The sequence below is a fragment of the Macaca mulatta genome, chromosome 1 (genome assembly GCF_049350105.2).
Source record: "Macaca mulatta isolate MMU2019108-1 chromosome 1, T2T-MMU8v2.0, whole genome shotgun sequence".
Lineage (NCBI taxonomy): Eukaryota > Metazoa > Chordata > Mammalia > Primates > Cercopithecidae > Macaca > Macaca mulatta.
This window is the reverse complement of record NC_133406.1, coordinates 33,663,220-33,688,672: the sequence shown is the minus strand read 5'-3', so window position 1 is coordinate 33,688,672 and position 25,453 is coordinate 33,663,220. Positions and strand designations below refer to the sequence as shown.

General features: G+C 41.9%; 1 protein-coding gene, 1 long non-coding RNA gene and 1 other non-coding gene across 11 annotated transcripts in view; 1 reads left to right on the top strand and 2 right to left on the bottom strand.

Moving 5' to 3' along the window:
• Nucleotides 1-23,261, bottom strand: LOC144338110 (uncharacterized). The gene is made up of 3 exons (XR_013411935.1): nucleotides 23,041-23,261; nucleotides 1,733-2,008; nucleotides 1-127 (listed from the first exon to the last, which is right to left on the bottom strand). It is a non-coding gene; the product is annotated as an uncharacterized LOC144338110 (long non-coding RNA).
• On the bottom strand, nucleotides 13,432-13,493 carry LOC144338923 (U7 small nuclear RNA). The gene has a single exon (XR_013413315.1). It is a non-coding gene; the product is annotated as a U7 small nuclear RNA (small nuclear RNA).
• A 414-nt stretch (nucleotides 23,262-23,675) lies between the features above and the next one.
• Nucleotides 23,676-25,453, top strand: part of COP1 (COP1 E3 ubiquitin ligase) — a 256,670-nt gene continuing 254,892 nt past the window's right edge. For 8 of the 9 annotated variants that reach the window (XM_077988044.1, XM_077988244.1, XM_077988120.1 and 5 more), the window contains exon 1: nucleotides 23,676-24,350. In XM_077988044.1, coding sequence (XP_077844170.1) covers nucleotides 23,944-24,350 — 407 coding nt within the window. In that variant the 5' untranslated portion in view covers nucleotides 23,676-23,943. The remainder of the gene's footprint in view (nucleotides 24,351-25,453) is intronic. The other variant, NM_001266265.1, reaches the window with a different exon arrangement.

Genomic DNA, 25,453 nt, shown 5'->3' with positions numbered 1-25,453 from the left:
ATTTATAAGGAAAAGAGGTTTAATTGGCTTATGGTTCCACAGACTGTACAGGAAGCATGGCTGGGGAGGCCTCAGGAAACTCCCATCATAGCAGAAGGTGAAGGGGAAGCAGGCACACCTTACATGGCTGGAGCAGGAAAAAGAGAGAAGAGGGAGGTGCTACACGCTGTTCTCATGAGAACTCACTATCATGAGAACAGCGTGGGGGAAATCCACCCCCGTGATCCAATCACCTCCCACCAGGCCTCTCCTACAACACTAGGGATTACAATTTGACATGAGATTTGGGTGGGGACACATATCCAAACCATATCACTTGGATTGGGTTTCAGTGTACTTCTGTAACTCAGTGATCTTTATTCTTATCCATATTCTGAATTCTGTCTGTCATTTCAGCCATCTCAGCCCAGTTGAGAACCCTTGCTGGAGAAGCAATACAGTTGTTTGGAAGAAAGAAGGCACTCCGGCTTTTTGAGTTTTCAGGGTTCTTGCACTGATTCTTTTTCATCTTTGTGGGCCTATCTACCTTCAATCTTTGAGGTTGCTGACTTTGGGATATTTTTTCCTTTTATCCTATTTGATAATATTGAGGGTTTGATTGTGGTATAAGGTAGATTCAGCTGACTGGTTTTATTTCTGGGAAATTGTAGAAGGCCAATGCTCAGTTTCCAACTTCTGGAATGCATGCTCTATTCTGGGGGACTTGTACTGGTTCCCAACTTTGTTCTCTGGCCCTTGAGGTTAGGAATCCACTGTGCTATGGGTGGCATAGGAGACAAGGTACAGCAGCTGCAATAGAGTGCTAGTGGGTGCCAGGGTGCCTGCTTTCCTGCAGGTGATCACCACAGTGGCAGAGGCAATGCACCTGGGGGAGCTGGTAGGTGTTGGGGGACCTGCTGGCAACTGTGTGTGTAGCTGCACTGGTGGTGGTGTTAGCTCAGGGGCAAGATGCTGGCAAATGCAGGTCTGGTTGCCTTCTCTGTGCCCTGCAAACAGGAGGGATCACTCAGTGTTGCAGAGGATCTGCTGTTCTCTCATAGTGTTAGCACAAGGGTGGGCATTGGTGGGGGAAGGGCTGGCTGATTCTGCGCTTGCCAAGGCTCTGTCTGCAATGGCGGTTGGTGGGGATGGGAGGATGGACTGCACTTCTGCGCACTGATGGTCAAGGAAAGCAAAATCTGCCTCTGCAGACATTGCCAGCAAAGTGATGTGGGGAGTTGCCATGGGCCTGGGGGATGCTGCAGTATGGGGAGGGAGTAGGTGGGCTGGTTTGTGGCCATAGGGGCTGCCCAGCTGGAGCTGCCAGTCAGGCATGGTTTTCCAGGCACAGAAGCAATGGTGTGGGCCCCCGGGCACTAGAGACTGCTCTGCAAGCAGGTGTTACCATGCTGGGCCTCCTAGAGAGGCCAGCAGACCAAGGGGTGCTCAGGTCAGACCAGCCTCACCTGATGGGGAAGACCACCCTGCGGAGTCATGTCTGACAGTTCCCATAGGGCTAAAGTCTTCTACGGGAGCAAGTCGAGCCTAGGATGGCCATCCCTGGCCATGCTCCACTACAGACACTCCTGCAGTATACCCTCTGGGCTCCACATCAATGGCTTGCTGCCCCTACCCCTTCTCTAAGCAGTTCTCCCTGCCAACTGAAATGTCCATGATGGTGAAGGGGTCTTCTCCTACAGGGGTTCCAGAGGCCCATGGCAACAGTGGGTTGTTCCTTGCCAATTCAACTCACCTGATCCCCCAGAGCCATTGTAGACCAGGAACAAAAACTGGTGTGCAGTAGCCCTGTACCACATTCCCAGCCTTCACTATCTTCAGCCCAGCTTCTGTGTCTTCTCTCTGTCTACTATTGGTTTCTTCCCTCTGAAGATCTGTTAGGGGCATTCCAGTCATCTTGGTCCCGCAGTGGGAGCTCTTCCACCTGGCTGTGTCTAGTCAGCCTTCCGAGTAAGATCCATTCCTGACTCCTTTTCTTTCCGATTCCTCTTCTTCCAGATAAAATAATATTCTATTAGCCAAGAGAAGTCAGGAAAAAAAACAAAATAATGAATTTGGCAAATTGAAAACAAGTAACAAAAATGATAGACTTCAGTCCAAACATATCAATAATTTCATTAAATGTAAGAAGATACAGATAGGTTAAAAAGAAAAAGATGAAAAAGATATATCATGTAAATGGTGTGCAAAAGAAAGCTGAAAGTTTTATTAATATTAGGCTTAATGGACCTCAAGACAAGAAAAATAAAGATGGAGATATTTTAATAAATGGATCAATCCATGAAGAAGGCTAAAATCCTAAAATGTAGGTAGCTTAATAACTGAGCTAAAAAATTGATGAAGCAAAAGCTGACTGAACTAAAGAGACGAGTAGACAAATTCACAATCAAAAGTAGAGATATTGGCTGGACGCAGCGGCTCACTCCTGTAATTCCAGCACTTTGAAGACTGATTGGGAGGATCACTTGAGGCCAGGAGTTCAAGACTGGCCTGGGTAACATAGCAAGACTCCATTTCTACAAAAATAAAAATTTTAAAAATTAGCCAGATATGGCAGGTGGCACATGCCTGTAGTCCTAGCTACTTGAGAGTCTAAGGCAGTAGGACCCTTGAGCCCAGAAGAGCGAGACTGCAGTGAGTCATGATCATGCCACTGCACTCTGGTCTGGGTGACAGAGTGAGACACTGTATCTAAAAAAAAATAAACAAAAGTAAAAATAAAAAGAAGTGGGAATGTTAATTTTCTTTTTAATAATTAGATAAAAATCAGTAAGGATATAGAAGATCTTAAAAAAATTATCAACCACCCTAACCTAACTGAGCTTTATAAAACAATTTACCCAAGAACTGCAGAATTCACATTCTTTCTTGTGCACACAGACCATTTCCCAAGATGGACCTTATGCTGGAACACAAAACAAGTCCCAATATATTATAAAAGTCTGAAATTTTCCAGAGTATGTTCTCTAAGAACCAAAATTAAATTAGATATTAATAACTATTGAAGATTTTTTAAAGCCTCAAATATTTGGAAATTAACAAACTTCTAGTAACTAAGCAAAGAAGAAATCATAAGAAAAATTAATAAATATTTGAATCTACATAATGATAAAAATATGTCAAAATTTGTTGGATAGAGCTAATGAGTACTGTTAAACAAAAATTACAGGAAGCTATTGTTCTGGACTAAACTCCTTCACTAGGCCCCAACAAAGTAGAGTAAAAAATCACAACGAAGTCAGTGATCACTGAACTGAAACTGAGCTGCTCTTGTTGGTATCAGAGATATCAGGAGAGAGGGAGATAGCCTAATTTCCCAAACAGGCCAGTTTTAATCTTTAGTCAGTATGAGAATGAAGTTCCCTCTGTTTTAATCCTACAGTAAAGAATTACCCAATTAACTTGATGTTAACCAATCAGCCATCTTTCTCTTGTTCTGACCACCTAGCCCTTCCCTAAAAAGAAAGTAACTTTGAAAAGGCCAATCCACTATCTGTTACTTGTTTCTGCTTTCTTCAGCCCTCTTAATGTCCATAAAGCCAAACTCTTCTGCGGTATACATGACAGCACTTAGCCTATTTTATGGAATAAATTGTTACCTGAAATTTATCTTTGACAGTACTTAGAGGAAGTTTATCAATTGATTTACAAAATGACACACAACAAAACCAATTTTTTTCTCATCAATGTGATAATGAAATGATGTTGAAGAAAACAATGTTATTGGAAGACCTGCTGTGCATTGTTTGCTTAAAGTTGCAGTTCCCAAGAACCTATTGACAATGTTAAGTGAGGACTTACTGTATCTTCAAGTTCACTAATTCTTTATTCTGCCAGATAATCTTGAGTTCCTGCCGTGACTTTTATTTTTCTTCTTGAGCAGCCAGAAAAGACTTCCAGGGAATTTTTTTATTTCAATTACTTTACTTTTCAACTCCAATATTTCCGTTTGGTTCTTTATAGTTCCTATTTCTTTATTGTTATTCTCTACTTAATGTAGCATTGTTATATCTTCCTTTCCTTTTTTAAATTCAAGACAGAGTCTGACTCTACCCAGGCTGGAGTGCAGTCGGCTCAATCTCAGCTCAACTGCAACCTCTGTCTCCCAGGTTCAAGTGATTCTTGTGCCTCAGCCTCCTGAGTAGCTGGGATTACAGGTGCCTGTCACCACACCTGGTTAATTTTTGTATTTTTAGTAGAGATGGGGGTCTCACCATGTTGGTCAGACTGGTCTGGAATTCCTGACCTCAAGTGATCCACCTACCTTTACCTCCCAAAGTGTTAGGATTACAGGCATGAGCCACCACACCTGGCCTATCTGCCTTTACATCTTTAATCATATTTTCCTTTAGTTCTATGAACATATTTATAATGGCTAGTTTGAAGTATTTTTCTGTTAAATCTGACATCTAGTTGCTCTTATGGGCAGTATTTGTTGCATGTATGAACTAGAATTTCCTGTTTTTCTTTGCATTCCTCATAATTTTGTTAACAGTGGCAAATCCATATGGGTCTGCAGCAGCTCAATTTTTGCCTCCTTGGAGGAAAGAATTCGACTGAGGGGGCATAAGGCAGAGTGAGAGATTGAGGCAAGTTTTGAGCAGGACTAAAGGTTTTTTAAAAAGTTTGCAGAGCCAGGCATGGTAGCTCACACCTGTAATCCCAGCACTTTGGGAGGCTGAGGTGGGCAGATCACTTGAGGTTAGGAGTTCAACACCAGCCTGGCCAACATGGTGAAACCCCATGGCTACTAAAGACACAAAATTAGCTGGGCATGGTGGCACGCATCTGTAATCTCAACTACTTGGGAGGTTGAGGCAGGAGAATTGCCTGACCCTGGGAGGTGGAGGTTGCAATGAGCCAAGATTATGCCACTGCACTCCAGCCTGGGCGACAGATACTCTGTCTCAAAAAAAAAAAAAAAAGTGGGAGCAGGAATGAAAGGAAGTAAAGTACACTTGGAAGAGGGCCAAGCAGGCAGATTGAGAGATCCAAGTGCACTATTCAGCCCTTGACTTGGAGTTTTATACTTTGGCATGGTTTCAGAGTTTGCATTTCTTCTCCCCTGATTTTTCCCTTGAGGTGGGCTGTCCACCTGTGCAGTGGCCTCCCAGCATTTGAGAAGGGCTGCATGCGCAGTGTGTTTACTGAAGTTGTGTGCATACTCATTTGACATGTTTTTCTCTTACTAGTTGAGTGTTCCTAGAGGAAGGTCATACACCAGTTAAACTCCACCATTTTGCCTTTTAGTGCACATGCATAAGCCCACTTGCCCAATCCTGAGCTCATCAGGAAGCTGCTGCTGACTAGCTTCAGGTTTTTTTAATCTATTGGGAGACTGCCTTTCCCTGGTACTGGGTGTGACCAAATATTATTTTCAATAGACAGTTTAACAAGTTCCCTGCCATCACCTGATGGTCACTTGACATTCCCAGGGGTGGAGGGCCCTCTTTTGCCCTGTTCATGTCTGCCTAGCTATCTACTCTAACAATTTTTTGTTGGAAAACAGAAATTTTAGATAATATATTTTAGCAATGGTTATACTGCCCCACCTTCTTTTCTGGGACTTGTCATTATTGGATTTTTTGTGTGTGTAATGATTATTTGGATTATTTCAGTGAAATCTGTGCTTCCCCACCACACATACATGCACGTGCACCCACATAGCAACACACTCAGACATACACACACATAGACACACACACACTGTTAAAACTCTGATCTTGCTCCTTAGGGAGGTACAGCTCTAGGTGTGCCCAACCACGACCCTGGGATGACAGTTGCTTGCTTTTTCTCTCTTTGACCACATCCAGCTGTTAAATTCCACTAATTGCTGTCTGATTGCTCTATTGCTTTCAACAACATCCAGGGGGGCATAAATTACTCTACAAACGAATCCAGTCAAATGTGGCTCCTTTAAAGTAATGGTTTTTTAGGATAGTGTAATTTTTCTGACCCCAAAAAGACTCCTCCTGGCTGTTTTATTCCCAATCCCTTTCTAATTGTTTTTCACAACACCTCCACTGTTTATGCTTTTAGCCTTGAACTTCTCTAGCTGCTTTACAAATGAAGTCAATTTCCTTGGGAAGAGATTAGAAGCTATCTGTTTTATGGCTTTCCTCTCTCCCCAGGCCAAATTTCTGATTGGTGCTGGGGACAACAGCAAGCTTCTCTCTGAGTGATACCCTTGCTCTGGGAGTTGAGTGGTTGGTGAAGTGGGTGCAAGGCAGCAGCCTGAGGTCCTCTCAAGAACTATAGGGCCCCAGTATTCTCAGTGCACTGGGACCAAGGCCTGGATTGTTCTTGTCAAAGACAAAATTACAACAAATTTAGTTCAGAGATCTTAATTAGCTCTATTTGTAATTCTAGAATCAGGCAACATTTCATTTCCATTGGAAAGTCTTCCAGTGAACTGAGCAGAAGAGGTTGTTTTATAGACAGAGAAGGGCTGAAGAAAGCAGAAGTAAAGAACAACACATGTGTTATTTACCTTTTTTTCTCTAGAGACAGGATCTCGCTACGTTGCCCAAGCTGGACTACAGTGGCTACTCACAGGCTCAAACTCTTAGTTTAAGCAATCCTGCCTCAGCCTCCCCAGTAGCTGGAGCTACAGTCACATGCCACAGTGTCCAGCTTAGTTACTTTTTGAAGTTACTTTTTCTTGTAAGGCAAGGACAGGGTGACAAAAAAATTTTTTTGGGAAAAAAAAGCAGAGAGAATGTCATTATCATATTGATTAAAGATATAAACTGGCCTACTTAGGAAATTAGCTGTTATCTTGCTCTCCTGATTTCTTGGAAGGTCAGATAGCAATTTCATTGAGGTGTAGTGATGTTGAACTTTAGCATGGGTGACTCTGTTTTGATTTTTAGTCTGATCTGTTGGGGCCTAGTATAGAAGCTTAGTCCAAAACAATGGTCTCCTATAATTTTTATTTGACATTCTTTTTCTTTTGTTTTTCTGCTTTGGGGTTTTGTTTGTTTGTTTGTTTATTGAGACAGGGTCCCACTCTGTCACCCAGACTGGAGTGCAGTGGTGTGATCTTGGCTCACTGCAACCTCTGCCGTCTGAGTTCAAGCAATTCTCCTGCCTCAGCCTCCCAAGTAGCTGGGATTACAGGCGTGCACCACTATGCGTGGGTAATTTTTGTATTTTTTGGTAGAGACAAGGTTTTGCCATGTTGGCCAGGCTGGTCTCAAACTCCTGACCTCAGGTGATCGGCCTGCCTCTGTCTCCCAAAGTGCTGGGATTATAGGTGTGAGCTACTGTGCCTGGCCTTTATTTGACATTCTTAACTCACACAATATCCTTTACTTTCTAAGTTAGTAGTCATTGGCATAGCAGTACCACAGACACTCACACATGTTCCTTTGATATTAATAGAACATTTCAGTTCATTCTTTCTTCTGCCTACCGCAATCAGGATGTCCATATTTTAAAATTATTCCCTCCTAACAATAAAAAATTCTTTAGTTACCTTCCTGTAAGTTGAAACAAGTTGGCCTTCCTGCCATTTTCCTTTGGAAAATATGAAATAATTATAACTTCATTCATATGCATGGCTTTTTATTTTTTATTTTTTTTTACCAGACTGAGGGTTAACCCTCCTCCCTGGCTTAATTATGGTCATCCACCCTGAGAAGATAGGCCTTTCTGAGATTTATTCCAACTAAACAAAATGTAACACTTGTTACACATTTGATATTCATTGAAGAGTTTCTCTAGGGTAGCATGATCCCTGAACTCTGAAAACTGAAGTAAGTTTGTGGAAACTGAAGGCTGAAATTTTTTTTCTTTTTTTTTTTTTGACAGGAGACAGGGTCTCACTCTGTTGCACAGGCTGGAGTGCAGTGGTACAATCATAGCTTACTGCCTCAAACTCCTGGGCTCAAGCAATCCTGGCTACCTCAGCCTCCTGAGTAGCTGGGATTACAGGCACGTGCCACCATGTCTGGCTAATCTTTAAATTTTTTGTAGAGACAGGAGTCTCACTATGTTGCCCAGGCTGCTCTTGCATTTCTGAGCTCAAGTGATCCTCTAGCCTTGGCCTCTTAAAGTGCTGGAATTACAGGCATAAGCCACTTTACCCAGCCAATAGTGAATTATTTACATACAAGTTTCAGTTTGAAAGGGTATGAATATAGGAGAACTGAACTGTAGGGAGAAAGAGTATCCAATTACTCTGACACTCAAACTACTCTACCCAGTGATTAAGAACTGTTTGGAGATCTTTTGGTCAAGAATGAGCCTGTGAGCTGCAAGATTCAAATGGCGAAGCTCCTTTTGCCGTCCTTGCAAACACATGGCAATGAAAAAGTGCATACGAACGTAAAGGACTTAGCTCAGCTAAAACATAAGAAAAGCATTTTCTTGACTTGAACAGATGACTTGAACAGTTGCCTATCTGAAGCTACCGATCTGGGTATAGAATCAGAAACCACATAGATTATAAGAGTACAATTTCTGTGAGGCAAGTGGAGTTTTATTGAACTAGTGGCAGGCACCAAAGTCAGGCTTATGGTGTAAAACTGAATATTAAGAAGAGGCTTGCTTCTTATACACTTAGATTTAAAAGGGTTTTGGCCTATGTCCAGGGCTTATAGTTCACATCTGGTAGCTTCTTGGATTAGGAGAAATGAGGTAAACCATTGTTCTCCTGGCAGGATATGAGTCTTATCCATTAATGTAAGACTCTTTTCAAATTGGGGACCTGGGTAAACTGGATAAAAGTCACAAGAAATCTGCAAAATATAAGAACATAAACATGGGGATAAGAAAAGCAAGACAAACACAAAGCAGAAAAGCCTGCTCCTCAAGCTGCACTTACAAGGATATTTCTGTAGGTGATTAGGTATGTCCACTATCTTGATTGAGGCAATGGTTTTGCAGGTATATACACGTTAAAACTCACTAAACATTAAATATGGGTAGTTTATTGTATGTCAATTTTTACTCAATAAAACCTTTTTTTAAAAAGTACTTACAAACCAGTTTTAAATTAGTAAAAATAAATTAATCATAAAATAGGTAATCAACTCTAATACCAAAAAATTCTATCTAGAAATGAATAACAAAATAATTTTCTGAAAATAAGTATGATATGAGAATGCTTAAAATCTTCAAGGAGTAAAGGAAAGAAATAGTATACAAAAAGCAAGAACAAGGAAATAATGAAATAACAACAAGAAAAAGGTGGATATCAATCCAAGAGCAGGAAGATTTAAAAAAACAAATTATTTAAAAATCTGGAAATGTAAAATATAGCCACTGTGATTAAAACACAACAGAAATAATAGGTGCTACACTAAATAAAATCTAAGAATTAGTAAACTGCAAAAGTGTTAAGACAATTACCTGAAATATGGCTTAGAAAAATAAAGAAACAAAACATCTGAAAAAGGAACTCATGAGAAATAGAGAATATATAGAGGAATTCTAGAAGAACTGGGGCAATGATGGAGGAGTGTAATTTAAAGAATAGCTGAATTAAAAAAAAATGTGCATCCACAAATTGCAAGAGCATACTGACCAGGATTAAATACATTCACAGATAAACAAATGTAGAAAATTAAGAATAAAGAATTCATAGATTAAAAAATTGGAGGTGGGTGGACCACTTGAGCTCAGGAGTTTGAGACCAGCTTGGACAATGTGGCAAAACCCTGTCTCTACAAAAAACACACCAAAAACTAGCCAGGCGTAGTGGTGTGTGCCTGTAGTTCTGTTACCAGAAAGGCATCCTGATCTAAACCCCCAGAGAGGGTTCTTGGATCTCATGCAAGAAGGAATTCAGGGTGAGTTCATAAAGTGAAAGCAAGTTTATTAAGAAAGTAAAGGAATAGGCTATTGAGCTGCTTGCTCGAGCCTATCCGACTCTGTGCAGTGTACTCCATTTCAATGTATCTGTGCTTTTCTTATGTTAAAACAAAACAAAACAAAACAAAACAAAAAACTCTTTGGGAGGCCAAGGCAGGTGGATTACCTGAGGCCAGGAGTTCAAGACCAGCCTGACCAACATGGTAAAACCCCATCTCTACCAAAAATACAAAAATTAGCCAGGTGTGGTGGCACATGCCTGTAATCCCAGCTACTTGGGAGGCTGAGGCAGGAGAATTGCTTGAACCTGGGAGGCGGAGGTTGCCATGAGCCAAGATCACACCATTGTACTCCAGCCTGGGCAATAGAATGAAACTGTCTCAAAATAAAATAAAATAAATAAATACATAAATCAAAGGAATAAAAGAATGGCTACTCTATAGGCAGAACAGTGGCATGAGCTGCTGGTTGCCCATTTTTGTGGTTATTTCTTGATTATATACTAAACAAAGTGCGGATTATTCATGAATTTTCTGGGAAAGGCGTAGGCAATGCCCAGAACTTAGGGTTCCTCCCCCTTTTAGACCATCTAGGATAACTTTCTGACATTGTCAGGGCATTTGTCATGGCACTGGTGGGAGTGTCTCTTAGCATGCTAATGCATTATAGCTAGCGTGTAATTAACCATAAGGATGATCAAAGGTCACTCTTGTTGCCATCTTGGTTTTGGTGAGTTTGGGCAGGCTTCCTTACTGCAAACTGTTTTATCAGCAAAGTCGTTTATGGCCTGTATCTTGTCCTGACATTCTGTCTCATCCTGTGACTAAGAATGTCTTAACCTCTTGGGAATGCAGTTCAATAGGACTTAGCCTTATTGTACTAAGCCCCTATTCAAGATGGAGTTGCTCTGGTTCAAATGCCTCTGATCATTCTAGCTACTCTGGAGGCTGAGGCGGGATGACTGTTTGGGCCCAGGAGGTTTAGGCTGCAGTGAGCTGTGATCCCGCCACTGCACTGAAACCTGAGCGACAGAGTGAGATCCTATTTTCTTTTCTTCTGAAAAGAAAATAAAAAACAAACAAAAGAATGAAAATAAACAAGCTAAGTGACAGTTTCAGAAGAATAACAGAATAAACCCAAACAATGTAAATGTTAATTCTTTATTTAAAAATGTAAAAGAAAAACCCCACTACCACACTTACGGCTAATAGGAAATGGCATCTAATTAAACATATAAATATATAGCAAGACCAACAAAGGGAAAAAAGAAGGAAGAATGCACAAATAATAAAATTATATATGCGAAGTGGAAGAGAAAACAGCATAAAATGTAGAATCAATCAGTAGAGGTTTTAAAAACCATAAGCAGGCCAGGGGTGGTGGCTCATACCTGTAATCTCAGCTCTTTGGGAGGCGAAACGGTGAAACATTTCTAAACATGCCTAAACATGGTGAAACCCCCTGTTTACTAAAAATACAAAAATTATCTGGGTGTGGTGGTGCACACCTGTAGTCCCAGCTACTCGGGAGGTTGAGACACGAGAATCACTTGAACTCAGGAGGCAGAGGTTGCAGTGAGCAGCAATTGTGCCACTGCACTCCAATCTGGGTAACAGAGCAAGACTGTGTCTCAAAAAAAAAAAAAAAAGAAAAAAAAAGAAAAGGCAAGTTGATGTCAATAAATTCTAAAATTTAGATACAATAAATTGTTTTCTAGAAAGAATACATTAAATACCAAAATAAACTGGAGAAAGAAAGAAACTGAATAGCTCTTCCAAAGTATCAAAAAAAGATAATATCTTTCTCACATAAACTTTCAGAGAAGAGCAGAGGAAAGGAAAGTTACTCAACTCATTTTACAAGGCTAATATAAGCTTGATATCCAAACCAGACAGAAACAGCATAAGAATGGAAAGGTATAACCAACCTCACTTGTAAACACAGATGTAAATATTTTAAAATATAAGAAAAGTGAATGAGTAGTACACTTAAAAAATTATGATGATGACCAGGTGGAGTTTATTTTAGGAGAAAAAAGATGTAATTGACTAAATCAACAGATTAAAAAATATGATAAATTATAAGCAAAACAGCCATTGGCAATATGCACCTCTTATTCTTGATAGAAAATACTATAGCTTGGAAACAAACAGACAGCTTTAGTTTGAAACCTACAACAAAAGGCATATAGACAGTATAAAGAAAAAAATATAGAAACATTTGCATTAAAATCAGTAACAAGCACGCTCTCTATGGAGCAGGAAAAACTATCTGCAATTCACAAAGAGCCAATTTCCCTAATATTTAAAGAGCTCCTATAAATATATACCGTGTTTGTTTCTCCAACTAGAATGAACTCTTCTTGAGGATGAAAACAATTCTCTTTACTATTCATCCCCAGGACATGAGATAGTGCAGGGCATACAGAATTGTTATATGGTTGTTACATAAATACATAATTGCTCCATGGTATTCTTGGGATGTATTAGTCCATTTTCACATTACTATAAAGATACTACCTTAGACTGTGTAATTTATAAACAAAAGAGGTTTAATTGACTAACAGTTCAGCATGGCTGGGGAGACCTCAAGAAACTTAGAATCATGTTGGAAGGGGAAGCAGGCACTTTCTTCACAAGGCGGCAAGAGAGAGAAAGAAGCCCAGGGGAAACTGCAGCTTATAAAACCATCAGCTCTCTTGAGAACTCCCTCAGTATCACAAGAACAGCATGGGGGAAACCACCCCCATGACCAATCACCTCCCACCAGGACCCTTCCTCAGCACCTGGGGATTACAATTCAAGATGAGATTTAGGTGGGGACACAAAGCCTATCCATATCACAGGGGGACTGGTTCCCGAAGCCAAGCATATACCAAAATCTACAAACGCTCAAGTCCTGCAGTCCACCCTACAGAGCCCATACATAGGAAAATTCACCCTTGTGTACCTGGGTTTCATATCTGGTGAATAATGTATTTTCCAAACACGTTTGGTTGAAAAAAATCCATGTACAAGTGTACTCTTGCAGCTGAAACCGGTGTTGTTCAAGGGTCAACTGTATTTGTTGAATGTAGTAGACTGCCAAAATAGCTTTTTACTTCTTGTAAAGACAAGAGTGATGCCTTCCAAGCTCTTTACACTTCAGAGCTGAAACCAGAAGGTGAACAGGTTTTTGGACACTTTGCTTTCAAGAAAAGTTTTTTAGAAGCAGAAAGAGCCAGGCCGAGTGGTGCATGCCTATAGTTTCAGCTACTGGGGAGGCTAAGGCAGGAGGACACTTGAGTGCAGGAGTTCAAAGCTGTATGTGTTGCACTATGATTGCATCTGTGAATAGGCACTGTACTGCACTCTAGCCTGAGCAACATATCAAGACTCTGTCTTAAAAAGACAAAAAAGAAACCCCTAAAAACTGAACATTAAAAAAAAAAGTGGAAAGTGTGGCTTCAGGCAAAAAGTAAGTAATGTTAACAAATTCCTTGTATTTGAAAGGAAGCCTTGGAAAAACTGATAGGCATCTATTCAGACTCCAGCTGTCATAATTCCCAGGCCTATAGTGAAAGTTTCAGCATAAAAGCCAAGCCAGCCATACCTTCTCATTTCTGAGCATTGTTTAAGTGTCAGTCTCCTTGAATCATTTTCTAAACTTGCTAGACAAATTCTAAAAGGGCTGTAACACTCTGAATAATGTTTTCTGACGACCAGGACATACAGACCATGAGGCAACACTAGCCTCTGTACAGAAAGAAGAAAATTTTGATCAATTGGAACAAAATGCCCCTTAACAAAATTTTGGTTAAGCTCTCTCCTTCCTCCAGACCCCTAAATTTTGCCCCACCATTATCCTGAAAGAGTATACAGATCCTCCTGAGAATAAACTGGCCTCCAGTTAAAAATAGTCTCTGATCTATCTGATCACATCACCCATTTGCCTCACTTCCCCACACCTGGTTCTTTCTAGCTTTGGTTACTCCTTATAAAAGAAAAACTCTTTTTGCCTAAATCTCAAGTCACTTGTAGACCTGTGGTCAAAGCATTTTTCCCACTATAATTTTCTCCCCCGACAGCAATCATTCTTTTGAATAAAGTCTCTCCTTATTAAGTCTGGATTTGACTTTTATTCCACAGTCTCCCTAATAATTTATCTTGCTGTTGCCTACCCTGTGATATCCCAAACCTAAGGGTTTCAGGTTTTATGATTAACCTTAAGTTAATAGTCAAGATTAAATGATGAGACACCACATAGAGCAGATTGCTGCTGTTGCAGCTGAGGTCCTTGCAGACCCATTAGCCTCCAGTCAATCCAGCAGCAGATTACAGACACAGAAGGGAGTCCCAGTGAGACCTAAAGGATTTCCCATCTGAGCTCAAGAGAAATTGCCCAAGTGTGGAGTCATGAACTAAATAAGTGAATGTTGTTTAAGCCTCTAAGCTCATGAATGTTTGTTATGCAGCAATAGATTAAGGATATATTGACTGAATACATGAAAGAATAAAAGAATGAACAAACATCAATCTGGAGACTGTGCTGACTCCTAAGTAAGAAGAAGGCAAACAAGGATCTCCATAGCAGATTGTTACTGGGGCTTCTGATCCAAGATGATATACAGTATGTGATCTGACACAGATGAAAATATGTCTTTTGAGTATATTTTTGAAACATCAGTTGCTATGGGGGTGTTTGGAAGTGCATCAAATGGTGTCACCCACTAAAAATATGGAGTCATGATATTAAGAGAATACTAGTGAGTTCTTAGTGAGTCACGCATTCACCCTAGACTAAAAAATATCTTCATAATGTTGTAAAGAAAAGTCAAAATTACATAGAAAGTTGGATTAGTTTTTAAGGCACTTGTTAAACATGAGAGTATATTAATTCAAATCTATTCAGTAAAAATACAATAACCCTTCCCTTTATATACCAGGTACTTTTACCGGATGCTGGGAATAAACCAGTAAAGACATAGTCATCAAAATCAAGAATCTGAGTCTAACTGAAAGATACTGACAATTACAATAGTAAGTGCAAGGACAGCAGTTAAGGAATTTATTGCCTACGTAACTTTATATTTTGGGATAGCGCTAAGATCAGACATGGCTGGATTTAAGGCTGAAATGATGTGGTCAGAATTTCATTTCCCTCTCTCCCTCCCTCTTTCTTTCTCTCTCTTTCTTTCCTTCCTTCCTTCTCTTTCTCTCTTTCGTTTGAGACAGAGTCCCACTCTGTTGCCCAGGCTGGAGTGCAGTGGCATAGTCTTGGCTCACTGCAACTTCCGCCTCCTGGGTTCAAGCAATCCTCCTGCCTCAGCCTCCCAAGTAGCTGGGACTAATTTTTTTACTTTTTACTGGCTATTTTTTGTATTTTTAATAGAGATGGGGCCCAGCTAATTTTTGTATTTTTAGTAGAGATGGGGTTTCACCATGTTGGCAAGGCTGGTCTTGAACTCCTGACCTCAGGTGATCCGCCTACCTAGGCTTCCCAAAGGGCTGGGGTTACAGATGTGAGCCACTGCACCCAGTCATCTCCACTTCTCAACTCTGCTTTCCTCTGTTGGTCTCATTCATGGGTTCCACATGGTAGCAAGATGGTACCAAGATGGTGCAAACAGTTTCAATCGCAATCTGAAGATCTCTTATGCTTCAGATCCAATGAGAAAAGCAACAACAACAACAACAACAAATCAAAAACAAAACATAAGCTCCTCTTTCTTGAATCATTTGCCCATCCTTGAACCAATCTCTGAGGAAGGCATTGTGAATGTGATTCACTGGTTTAAACCTGGATTACACGCTACACTTCCTGGAGTTTTGGGCTCTGTTGAGAACCACATGGACAGAAAAATAAGAAAGAGCACAGATCCTCAAATGTTACCAGAAGTTAGGCAAATGGATGATGGGGGCCAAAACACAATCAGTGTGCACTATACAGAGCCTAGGGTTTGTCTTTCTTATTTACTGCAACATTTTACATACAGTTTATCATTTGCTTTTTTTTTTTTTTCTGAGACAGGGTCCCACTATGCTATGCTGCCCAGGTTGGACTCGAACTCCTGGACTCAAGGGATCTCCCTGCCTCAGTCTCCTGAGTACCTGGGACTAAAGATGTGCACCACTGCACCTGGCTTGGTTTAACTTTTTATGCTGGCCTTTGTCTTTGACATGTGGGGGTTTAATTTTTATTGTTCTTAATGTTGATAAACATGTCCATCTTTTTCTTACTGATTATTTGAGGACATTTAGCCAAATTCTCCATAACTCTCACCATGACATTAATTGATTATGCATTTTCTTCTCATGAGGAAAAAATGGAAATAAACTGTGACTCAATATTGTTCTCAAGAAAGTCCCACCAAGTTCTGTGTGTGTCTTTCTGAGAAAGATACCTTTTACATTAGTAAAACAAACGGACATGTAATTTTAGAGTTTTGTTGAATAAAATCTCTATTCAAAGGTTAATAGCTACTGTTAAAAATGGCTCTTGGATACCTGTATTAATTTGCTAGGCTGCCATAACAACATACCACAGACTAGGTGGTTTAAACACCAGAAATTTATTTTCCCACAGTTCTCAAGGCTAGTAGTCCAATTTCAAGTTATCAGCAGATTTGGTTACTCTTGAGGTTTCTCTTAAATGTGTAGTAATTTGTTATGGCAACAACAAAAGGTAATACACTGTGGCTGACACTGCAGAGGATGCCAATACTGAACTCAGCTTATAATTTCTTCAGATCTAGTTATATCTTGGTACAAACCAACTGTTTGAGAGTGGTACACAGCAAAGAAAGAATGAGGAATGGTGCATGAGAATCAATTTTTACTGTGACAGTGGTTCAACGGACTGGAAACCAAGATGTGCTCTTGAATCATTTAGAGTGATGTCAAACAGAGATGACCCAGATTCAGCAAGGCAACCCTCAGCTGTTGAACATGGGGTGTAGCACCAAGATTTTGGCCATCAGCTTTATTGCTTCGACCTATTTTTTTCCAAACTGAAGGTGAAATACCAGTTTCTACTATCTCACAACAAAGTGATAAATGCAAATATAGTTGATGAACTGGTTTAATGGTAGATGCTCAGGTCTCTGTGTGAGGGACGACTTACAGTGTGATAAAAGACATACCTGCTGTACCCGAATAAAGCAAATTACGAAAATAAGAATTACCACACTGATTCAGAGAATAAGAGGAGTTATTGTCAGAGCAAAGCTTGCTTTACTTCACATCACCCTTAAAGGTTAAAAATATGCCCCGAAAACTAACTTTTCTCCAAGGTTGCTATACACATCTAATCAAAGTTATTGTATCCAAATACCATCCATTCTTCAGGGTTGTTTATACAAGTTCACAATTTAGTGGTACTTTAGCATTCTGTTTCTGATGTAATTCAGTGGTGTAATTCTTTTGTTGCAGGCTTCTCTCCTGAGAACTTGGGCATGAGTCCAGGGGGATTGGGATGGAAGGCCATCTGAGAACTATTAATCACATTCAAGCTCATTCCTTCTCTTCGATAACCATGATTTGTCCCTAAACCAAACTTGTATACATAATTTCTCTTTGCCACCAGTTGAATTTCTTATCATGAAATTTCCAAGTTGCTTATGTAAAGAACACTCAATCTTTTTAGCATTACCGTACATAATCACACCCATAAATTACTATAGGTTGGGCATAACAAATCAGAACATCCAACATTTTTGAGTACTGACATGACACTTAAAGGAAATGCTTATTGGAGCATTTTGGATTTCAGATGTTTGGATTTGGGATGCTCAGCTGGTACGTGTAATGTAAATTTTCGAAAATCCAGAAAAATCTCAAACACTTCTGGTCCCAAGCATTTCAGATAACAGATCCACAACGTGTAACAGTAGAGGACTCCTGCTGTGAACTCAAGTTAGTTCAGAACCTCTTTGGGCCTCAGAAACACTGGACCCTTTCCTCCTTTTCCACATAGTACTGATACTATATCTCATCATTTCATGATTTTGTTCTGTCTTGACTATGAACTTACATTAAGTTAATATTACATAGTATAAAAATAACTTCAGGAGTGATAGGAGTGGGTATTAGAAGCGCTATTATTTACCCACTACTCAAGGCATTAGGCAGAAAAATATCACTCACCATCTAGGAAGGAGTCTTGATGCAAATAATGGACAATGTACTGTTTTAAACATTTCTTGATTCCAACTATATCCACTTTTCCAGATCACTTTATACTACATTACAAACACAGGTGGTCAAATCTACGGAGCAAAAGACTTGTAACATTATCCGCTATGTTTCAATGTGAGGTGTTTTTTTCCCCTTCTGCCCTTTAATACCACCTCATAATGACACCAATTGATGTGTTCTTATAGAATTCATTAGACCTAATTTTGTTTTGGCTTATGATCTTTATGTGGATCTAAACCTTCCTGTACCTTCAAAAAATATGTATTCATTCACCATATATAAAACTATTAAATATTTTTCCAATCAATGTTGGTTTTCCTAATCTTGGGCTTTTTTTTTTTAAATTTTCTGTCACCCACACCTGAGTGTAGTGGTGTGATCACAGTTCACTGTAGCCTTCAATTCCTGGGCTCAAGTAATTCTCTCATTTCAACTCCTGAGAAGCCAGGACTAAAGTCACGCATCACCACACTCAGCTAATTTTTAACTTTTTTTTTTTTTTTATAGAGATGGAGTCTCGCTATGTTGCCCAGGCTGATCTTGAACTCCTGACCTCAAGCAGTCCTCCCACCTCAGCCTCCCAAAGTGCTATTACAGACATGAGCCACTGTGCCTGGCCCTCTGGTTAGCTTTTTTTTTGAGATGGAGTCTCGCTCTGTTGCCCAGGATGCAGTGCAGTGGTACAATCTCAGCTCACCACTACATCTGCCTCCAGGGTTCAAGGGATTCTCCTGCCTCAGCCTCCCGAGTAGCTGGGACTACAGGTGCGCACCACCATTCCTGGCTAATTTTTGTAATTTTAGTAGAGACGGAGTTTCACTATGTTGGTCAGGGTGGTCTCGAACTCCTGACCTCATGATCCACCCACCTTGGCCTCCCAAAGTGCTGGCATTACAGGTGTGAGTCACTGTGCCAGGCCTAGTTTAGTTTTTTAATACCATCTTCAGTTTATTTTACATCACTAATTTACCAGGAAAACCACATTAACATAATAACAAAACTTAACAGGAAACTATTGTTTACTCAGATATTTGGTGAGACAGCAATCTGGGCAAGCAGGTAGTAAACCCTGCAGGTGAGTCAGGAACCTGTTACAAAGGGCAGAGCTAGCTGCAGATGGAAACCAGCACCCTTATCTTCCTAAAATACATTTGGATAAGACGCCTCAGAAATAATGCCTGGAAAGTTCAATCCGCTTGGTAATTCCATTCCATCTTAACTCCATTAGACAGTATCAGTGCTTTTGCTAGAAGACTGGATTTTCTCTGGTCATTTTTGTGGTTTATATTTAACAACATGTATTCTTTTAACTATGTGGGTTTTGTTTTCATTTTACATTTACTTTCATTTTTTCTTGTTTTCTTCTCCTATTTGTTACTTCTCCTAAGTTGTCTTCCTTCTTGTGTGTTGTGTGTTTTGCCATGCTTCCTCTTTTTTCTTCTGCTTTCCCAGAAGATCTTGCCAGTAGAAATTAATAAGGACTGTGTACTTTCAGTCATTACACTTATGCATTCAGCCAGTACATTCATCTGGTACAAAAAGGAAATTCTATTGCATCACATACTCTCAGCTTCCTTTTATGAATTTAGATTTTATAAAAAAATACATTGCAAAGAGGTAATACTAAGCACCGATGATTTTTTTTTTCCCCCAGGAGACTTCTCAGTTGGGGTCATACTACTTTCTGTCTCAGCCCATTTTCTGCTGCTATAACAGAATACAACAGACTGGGTAATTTATAAAGAAAATACATTTATTTCTCACAGTTCTGGAGCCTGGGAAGTCCAAGAGCACAGTGCCCGCATATGGGGAGGGTCACCTCATGGTGAAAGGCCCAAGACAGCATGACAGACAGAGAGGCAAGATGGGAGCCAAATTTATCCAGTTATTAGAAACGCACTCTCCTGCAATAACTAACAGTACTCCTCATGACCTAATCACCTCTTGACGCTCTCAACTCGCAACACTGTTACAATGGCAATTACATTTCAACGTGAGTTTTGGGGGATACATTCAAATCACAGCAGTCCTCAGAATAAGCAACTTGGAAGGAAACTCGCTCTGTCGCCCAGGCTGGAGTACAATGGCAGGATCTCGGCTCACTGCAACCTCCACCTCCTGGGTTCAAGCCATTCTCCTGTCTCAGCCTCCCAAGTAGCTGGGATTGCAGGTGTGCACCACCACGCCTGGCTAATTTTTTATATTTTTAGTAGAGATGGGGTTTTACCATGTTGGCCAGGCTGTTCTAGAACTCCTGACCTCGAGTGATCCATCCACCTCTGCCTCCCAAAGGGCTGGGATTACAGGCGTGAGCCACCACGCCGAGCCTGGAAGGAAACTCTTTCACATTCCCTACATCATCAATTACAGGACAGTGCTGTGTTTTTTTCCTTTTCTTTCTTTTTGAGACAGAGTTTCACTCTTGCCCAGGCTGGAGTGCAGTGGCGTGATTTCGGCTCACTGCAGCCTCTGCCTCCTGGGTTTCTTGGGTTCAAGCAATTCTCCTACCTCAGCCTCCCAAGTAGCTGGGACTACAGGAGCATGCCACCACTCCCGGCTAATTTTTGTATTTTTTTAGTAGAGTCGGGGTTGTGCCATGCTGGGCAGGCTGGTCTCAGACTCCTAACCTTAAGTGACCACCTACCTCAGCCTCTCAAAGTACTGGGATTACAGGCATGAGCCACCGCATCTGGCCGATCACAGTGTTTTCAAAGTGTTAGTCACTTGCCTCAGATTCACCTGGGTGCTGGTACAAATGCACATTCATAAGGTGGAGCTCAGAAATCTGGTTTTTAACAAGCTCTCTAGGTGATTCTTCCGGGTACCAATGTTTGAGAATCATGGGGGTAGCAATATGTTTAGGAAATCATAGGTCCATAATAACTACTTGATGATATGTTACTAAGGGCATACTATACCACGCCCTTAGTAACTTCCAAATATGTCTCTCATGTGCTGAACTTTCTCCTTTGCCTTAACCCTGTGTTTTCAACCATTGCCTACTCCTTGAGTTTTTTCCTCCCATTCTTTGAGTTTTTTTCATCCCACACTCATTCAAAACATTCAAAACTAAACCATCTACGGAACACCTCCAATCCTGTCATTAAGTTATTGTTATACCATAAGTCATGTTTGGAGTCATTTCTGTTTGTTTCATCATTTTTAAGCAACATATTGGCCATTGTGTCAAGCACTGAAATAGACGGTGATGAATACCACAGATATGGGTCATACTCTCAAGGATGGTAAAGATAGTTTTACAGAGAGTAATTAAACTTTATCCTATCAGTTCCTTAGTGTTTTCCTCAGAATATTCCCTTACTTTGTCATCATCCTAATCTAGAATCTTATTTATGCTCGAACTGCTTTAATTTTTCCTAGTCTCTTTGTTCCTAATTTCCCACCTCTTCTGAAAGATTAATCTCCTGAAAAATTAATCTTTAAAATACTATAAATGTTTTTACCCCGCTTAATGCCTCATTTCTGTGAAAGTTGTCATAATCAAAATGGAATTATATGGGCTCGGTGGTACACACCTACAGTCCAGCTACTTGGGAGGCTGAGGCAGCAGGGTTGCTTGAGCCCAGGAATTTGGGGGCTGTACTGTGCTATAGTCTTCCCTGTGAATAGTCACTGCATCCCAGCCCCATCTCTTAAACAAAAGGTGGGGGGGAAGTCACTAACACATTTTTTAAAATCCCGAAAAATAGATTCACGGGTCATGAAGAGAAGGGGTCTCATGCTTGCACACCTGATGACAAAAACTATCACAAAAAAACTGCAAAAGCCACAATCTTTTTTTTTTTTTTTTTTTTGAGACGGAGTCTTGCTCTGTTGCCCAGGCTGGAGTGCAGTGGCACGATCTTGGCTCACTGCAACTTCCGCTTCCCAGGTTCAAGCGATTCTCCTGCCTCAGCCTTCCGAGTAGCTGGGATTACAGGTGCCCACCACACGCAGCTGATTTTTGTATTTTTAGTAGGGACGGGGTTTCACCATGTTAGCCAGGCTGCTCTTGAGCTCCTGACCTCAGGTGATCCACTGGTCTTGGTCTCCCAAAATGTTGGGATTATGGGCATCCGCCACCGCGCCTGGCCAAAAGCCACAATCTTACACAAAAAATACTTCCGCGAAAACATCTGCCCGGCAACTTCCTGTCCAGTCTCCGACTGGTGTCACCTCGTTACTGATTTTTGCAGCCAAGGATAATGATTTAAAAACAATTACGTAATTCTCATTTAAAAAAAAAAATTCAAAAATCTTTGTCTGCCTTTACCTCCTTGAATACGCAGTTTACTAAGTCATGAGTATTTTCACAATACTTTACTCCCAAATAAATACATAAGAATCATAAAATGATAGAATTGAAAAGGATAAAAATCACAGTTGTTTCTAACTTCCACCCCTTAGAATGTAGCAAATGAAAATCTATCATCCATCTATCTATCTATCTATCTATCTATCTATCCATCCATCTATTTTTTTGAGACAGGGTCTCTGTCTCACAGGCTGGAGTGCAGTGGTGCGATCTCCGCTCCCTACAGCCTCAACCTGCCCAGCTCAAGCAATCCTTCCACGTCGGCCTCCCGAGTAGCTGGGACTACAGGCCTGCTGCCACCATGCCCAGCTAATTATTTGTACTTTTTGTAGAGACGGGGTTTCGCTGTGTTGCCCAAGCTGGTCTCTAACCTCAGGTTCAGCCTCCAGGCTCAGGTGATTCGACCCCCTAGGCCTCCCAAAGTGCTGCCCATGACAGGCACGAGCCACCGCCCCCGCCTACAATCAATTTTCAATATTCTAAAAAAGCCTACCAGAAATTGTGTATTTTCTGGTGGTATTAAATGCTAGGTTTCCTTGTTTTGTGCTAGAATTATATCAGATCCACAATAAACCTAGGTTCTGACTGAGCTGGGTCTGACTGGGCAAAATCTGTTTTCCCATTATTATGTTCAATTTGGCAAACAGCTTTTCAAAATACAGGAGTGAAGTCGTGGTCTACTAATAAAATTGGTAACACTTGCTACAATGTTTGCAATTTGCAGAAAATTTCACTGACTTCATCTTAACTTATTCCTCACAAAACTGTGGAATCACCATCAGTAGAGCAGGAGGCGTTGGTTCAATGCAGTGCTGTTTGCAACTTCTCGGAGCTTCTAGGTTCTTTCCGTGAGTCTCCAGCTTGCGAGAACCTTCACTCCGCGATTCGGAAGCACCTGCCTACCCCTCAGGAGGCAAGAGACAGCTCCTTCTTCCCGTTCCTTCTTCCCGTTCCGGACCATGGTGCGTTCGCACGCATGCGTAACACGGTGACTCCGCGCTTGCGCCGATATTCTCCGCTTGGGGCGGATACCCTGGGAACGTGTGAGCGTCCGCGCCCAGCGCGCGCGTGCGCAGTCGCATTTTGAGGGTTTAGGCCCTCTACATTCCCGTCTTTCAAACCACCCCACCACCTCTACCAATTATTCCACTCTCCTCGACTCTTACTGCATTAGGACGGTCTGCTCTCTGGCACGTTTTCTGGAGCGAAAACGGCTTGGAACAGAGAGACTCCCTTTGCCAGGAACCCAAGTCCCCGAGGGCGCGGCATTTCTGTTTGAGCGCAGCCCGGCTGCGTCCCCAGTTGTATCCCCTGCCGCGCCCGCCTCTTCCGCCGCTCTTGCGCGCGCGCACGGCCGGCCACGGCGCGTCGGGGTTGGCTGCTGCCGCTACAGCTGCGGCGGCGGCCTCGACAGCGGTAGTGTCTTCTACTGCGCTTTTTTAGTTTCCTCCGCCCCCTCCCGTCGGACGCTGTTGTGTGGTTGCCTTAAAAAAAAAACGCAACTTTATTGTTCCTCAGCCCCACCTCCCGGCTCAGCGGGCGTCCGCAGGATGCACTGAGGCGGAGAGGAGGTGAGGCGGCGGAGAGTCGAGGTCGCGGTCCCTCTCCTCCGAGCGTCCGGCCGGAGGGGAGGGAGTCACGATGTCTGGTAGCCGCCAGGCCGGGTCGGGCTCCGCTGGGACTAGCCCCGGCTCTTCGGCGGCCTCCTCAGTGACTTCCGCCTCCTCGTCTTTATCCTCTTCCCCGTCGCCGCCTTCCGTGGCGGCTTCGGCGGCAGCGCTGGTGTCCGGCGGGGCGGCCCAGCCCGCCGGCTCGGGCGGCCTCGGGGGCCCAGTGCGGCCTGTGTTGGTGGCACCCGCCGTGTCGGGCAGCGGCGGCGGGGCGGTGTCCACGGGCCTGTCCCGGCACAGCTGCGTGGCCAGGCCCAGCGCCGGCGTGGGAGGCAGCAGCTCCAGCCTAGGCAGCGGCAGCAGGAAGCGACCTCTTCTCGCCCCTCTCTGCAACGGGCTCATCAACTCCTACGAGGACAAAAGCAACGACTTCGTATGGTGGGTTTGAAGAGCACGCCCTCCTTGTCCCTAAATTATGAGTTTCTGCCGCTTAGGCTCGGGGGTGGGGGGTGGCTTGTTGGAGAGCCTGGGATACTGGTCCTGTGGTGGTGTCTGCAGAGGGATTCGAGCGTTTGCAGGTTGGTGGAGTGAAGGAATGTTGGAGTAGCCAGGCAGGGTGGGGATAATAAAGAGGTAGATAAGTGTTGCTGAGGAGGAAGTGAAGGGAGTTTAGGGAGTAAAGAGGGAAGAGGGTGGAAGGTCAAATAAATGGTTTTGGATAACAAAGTTGGCAAAGAGGTTGAGTCTTAAAATTTTTGGCTCTCTGATGAATTGAGCACCCAGTCAATCAGGAGTACTTGTTGAGATGAATTAAATTTGCAAATGGAGAGGACTAAGCTTCCTGGGATGCAGAGGGATGGAATTGGTCAGAATTTATTTGAAGTATGGTAGATGATGCTGTAAACATAAGCATGGAAGTCTCATAAAGACATGCTTTTTATAATAATGTAAGTACCCATCGTATGCATGTGTAAATATGTCTCTCCTGACATTTCGAAGGATGGGCCACTTAGGAATCTGCTGTTAAGACGACTGTAGTCAAAGTCTGTTAACAAATTTTTCACTTTTCCACCAAGTGTCTTGAAAAGAGAGAACCAAATTTGTTAAATAACGTCCCTGTGTCAGATGTAACTGTACTATACTGGATAACAGAGGACGCTGGAACTTCTGACTTGAGAAATGCTAGGTTTAGACATTTTGTCATCATAGTTGGCATCTTGGATGATACAGAGTAGCATTTAGTCAGGACATTTGGGATGGAGGGGTTAGTCGTCGTATTAAGTGAAAGGTGGAGTTGATTGTGTTGCTTGAGAGTGTTTTGGAATTTTTATTGGGTTTTAGATATTGGTAGGATTATGAGAAGTAATTGCTGTTAGCTAGTTAAGAACTGGTAGTGTTTTGTACTTTCCCTTTTGAGGAAATTGTTGATCGAATATTAGGCATGTAGGAAGTTGGCTGCTTGCACAGTCGTTATGAGGGAAGTTGATTCAGATCAGAGTTGAAGATGGTCTGAGTTGGTGATGTTAAATATGATAGAGCTA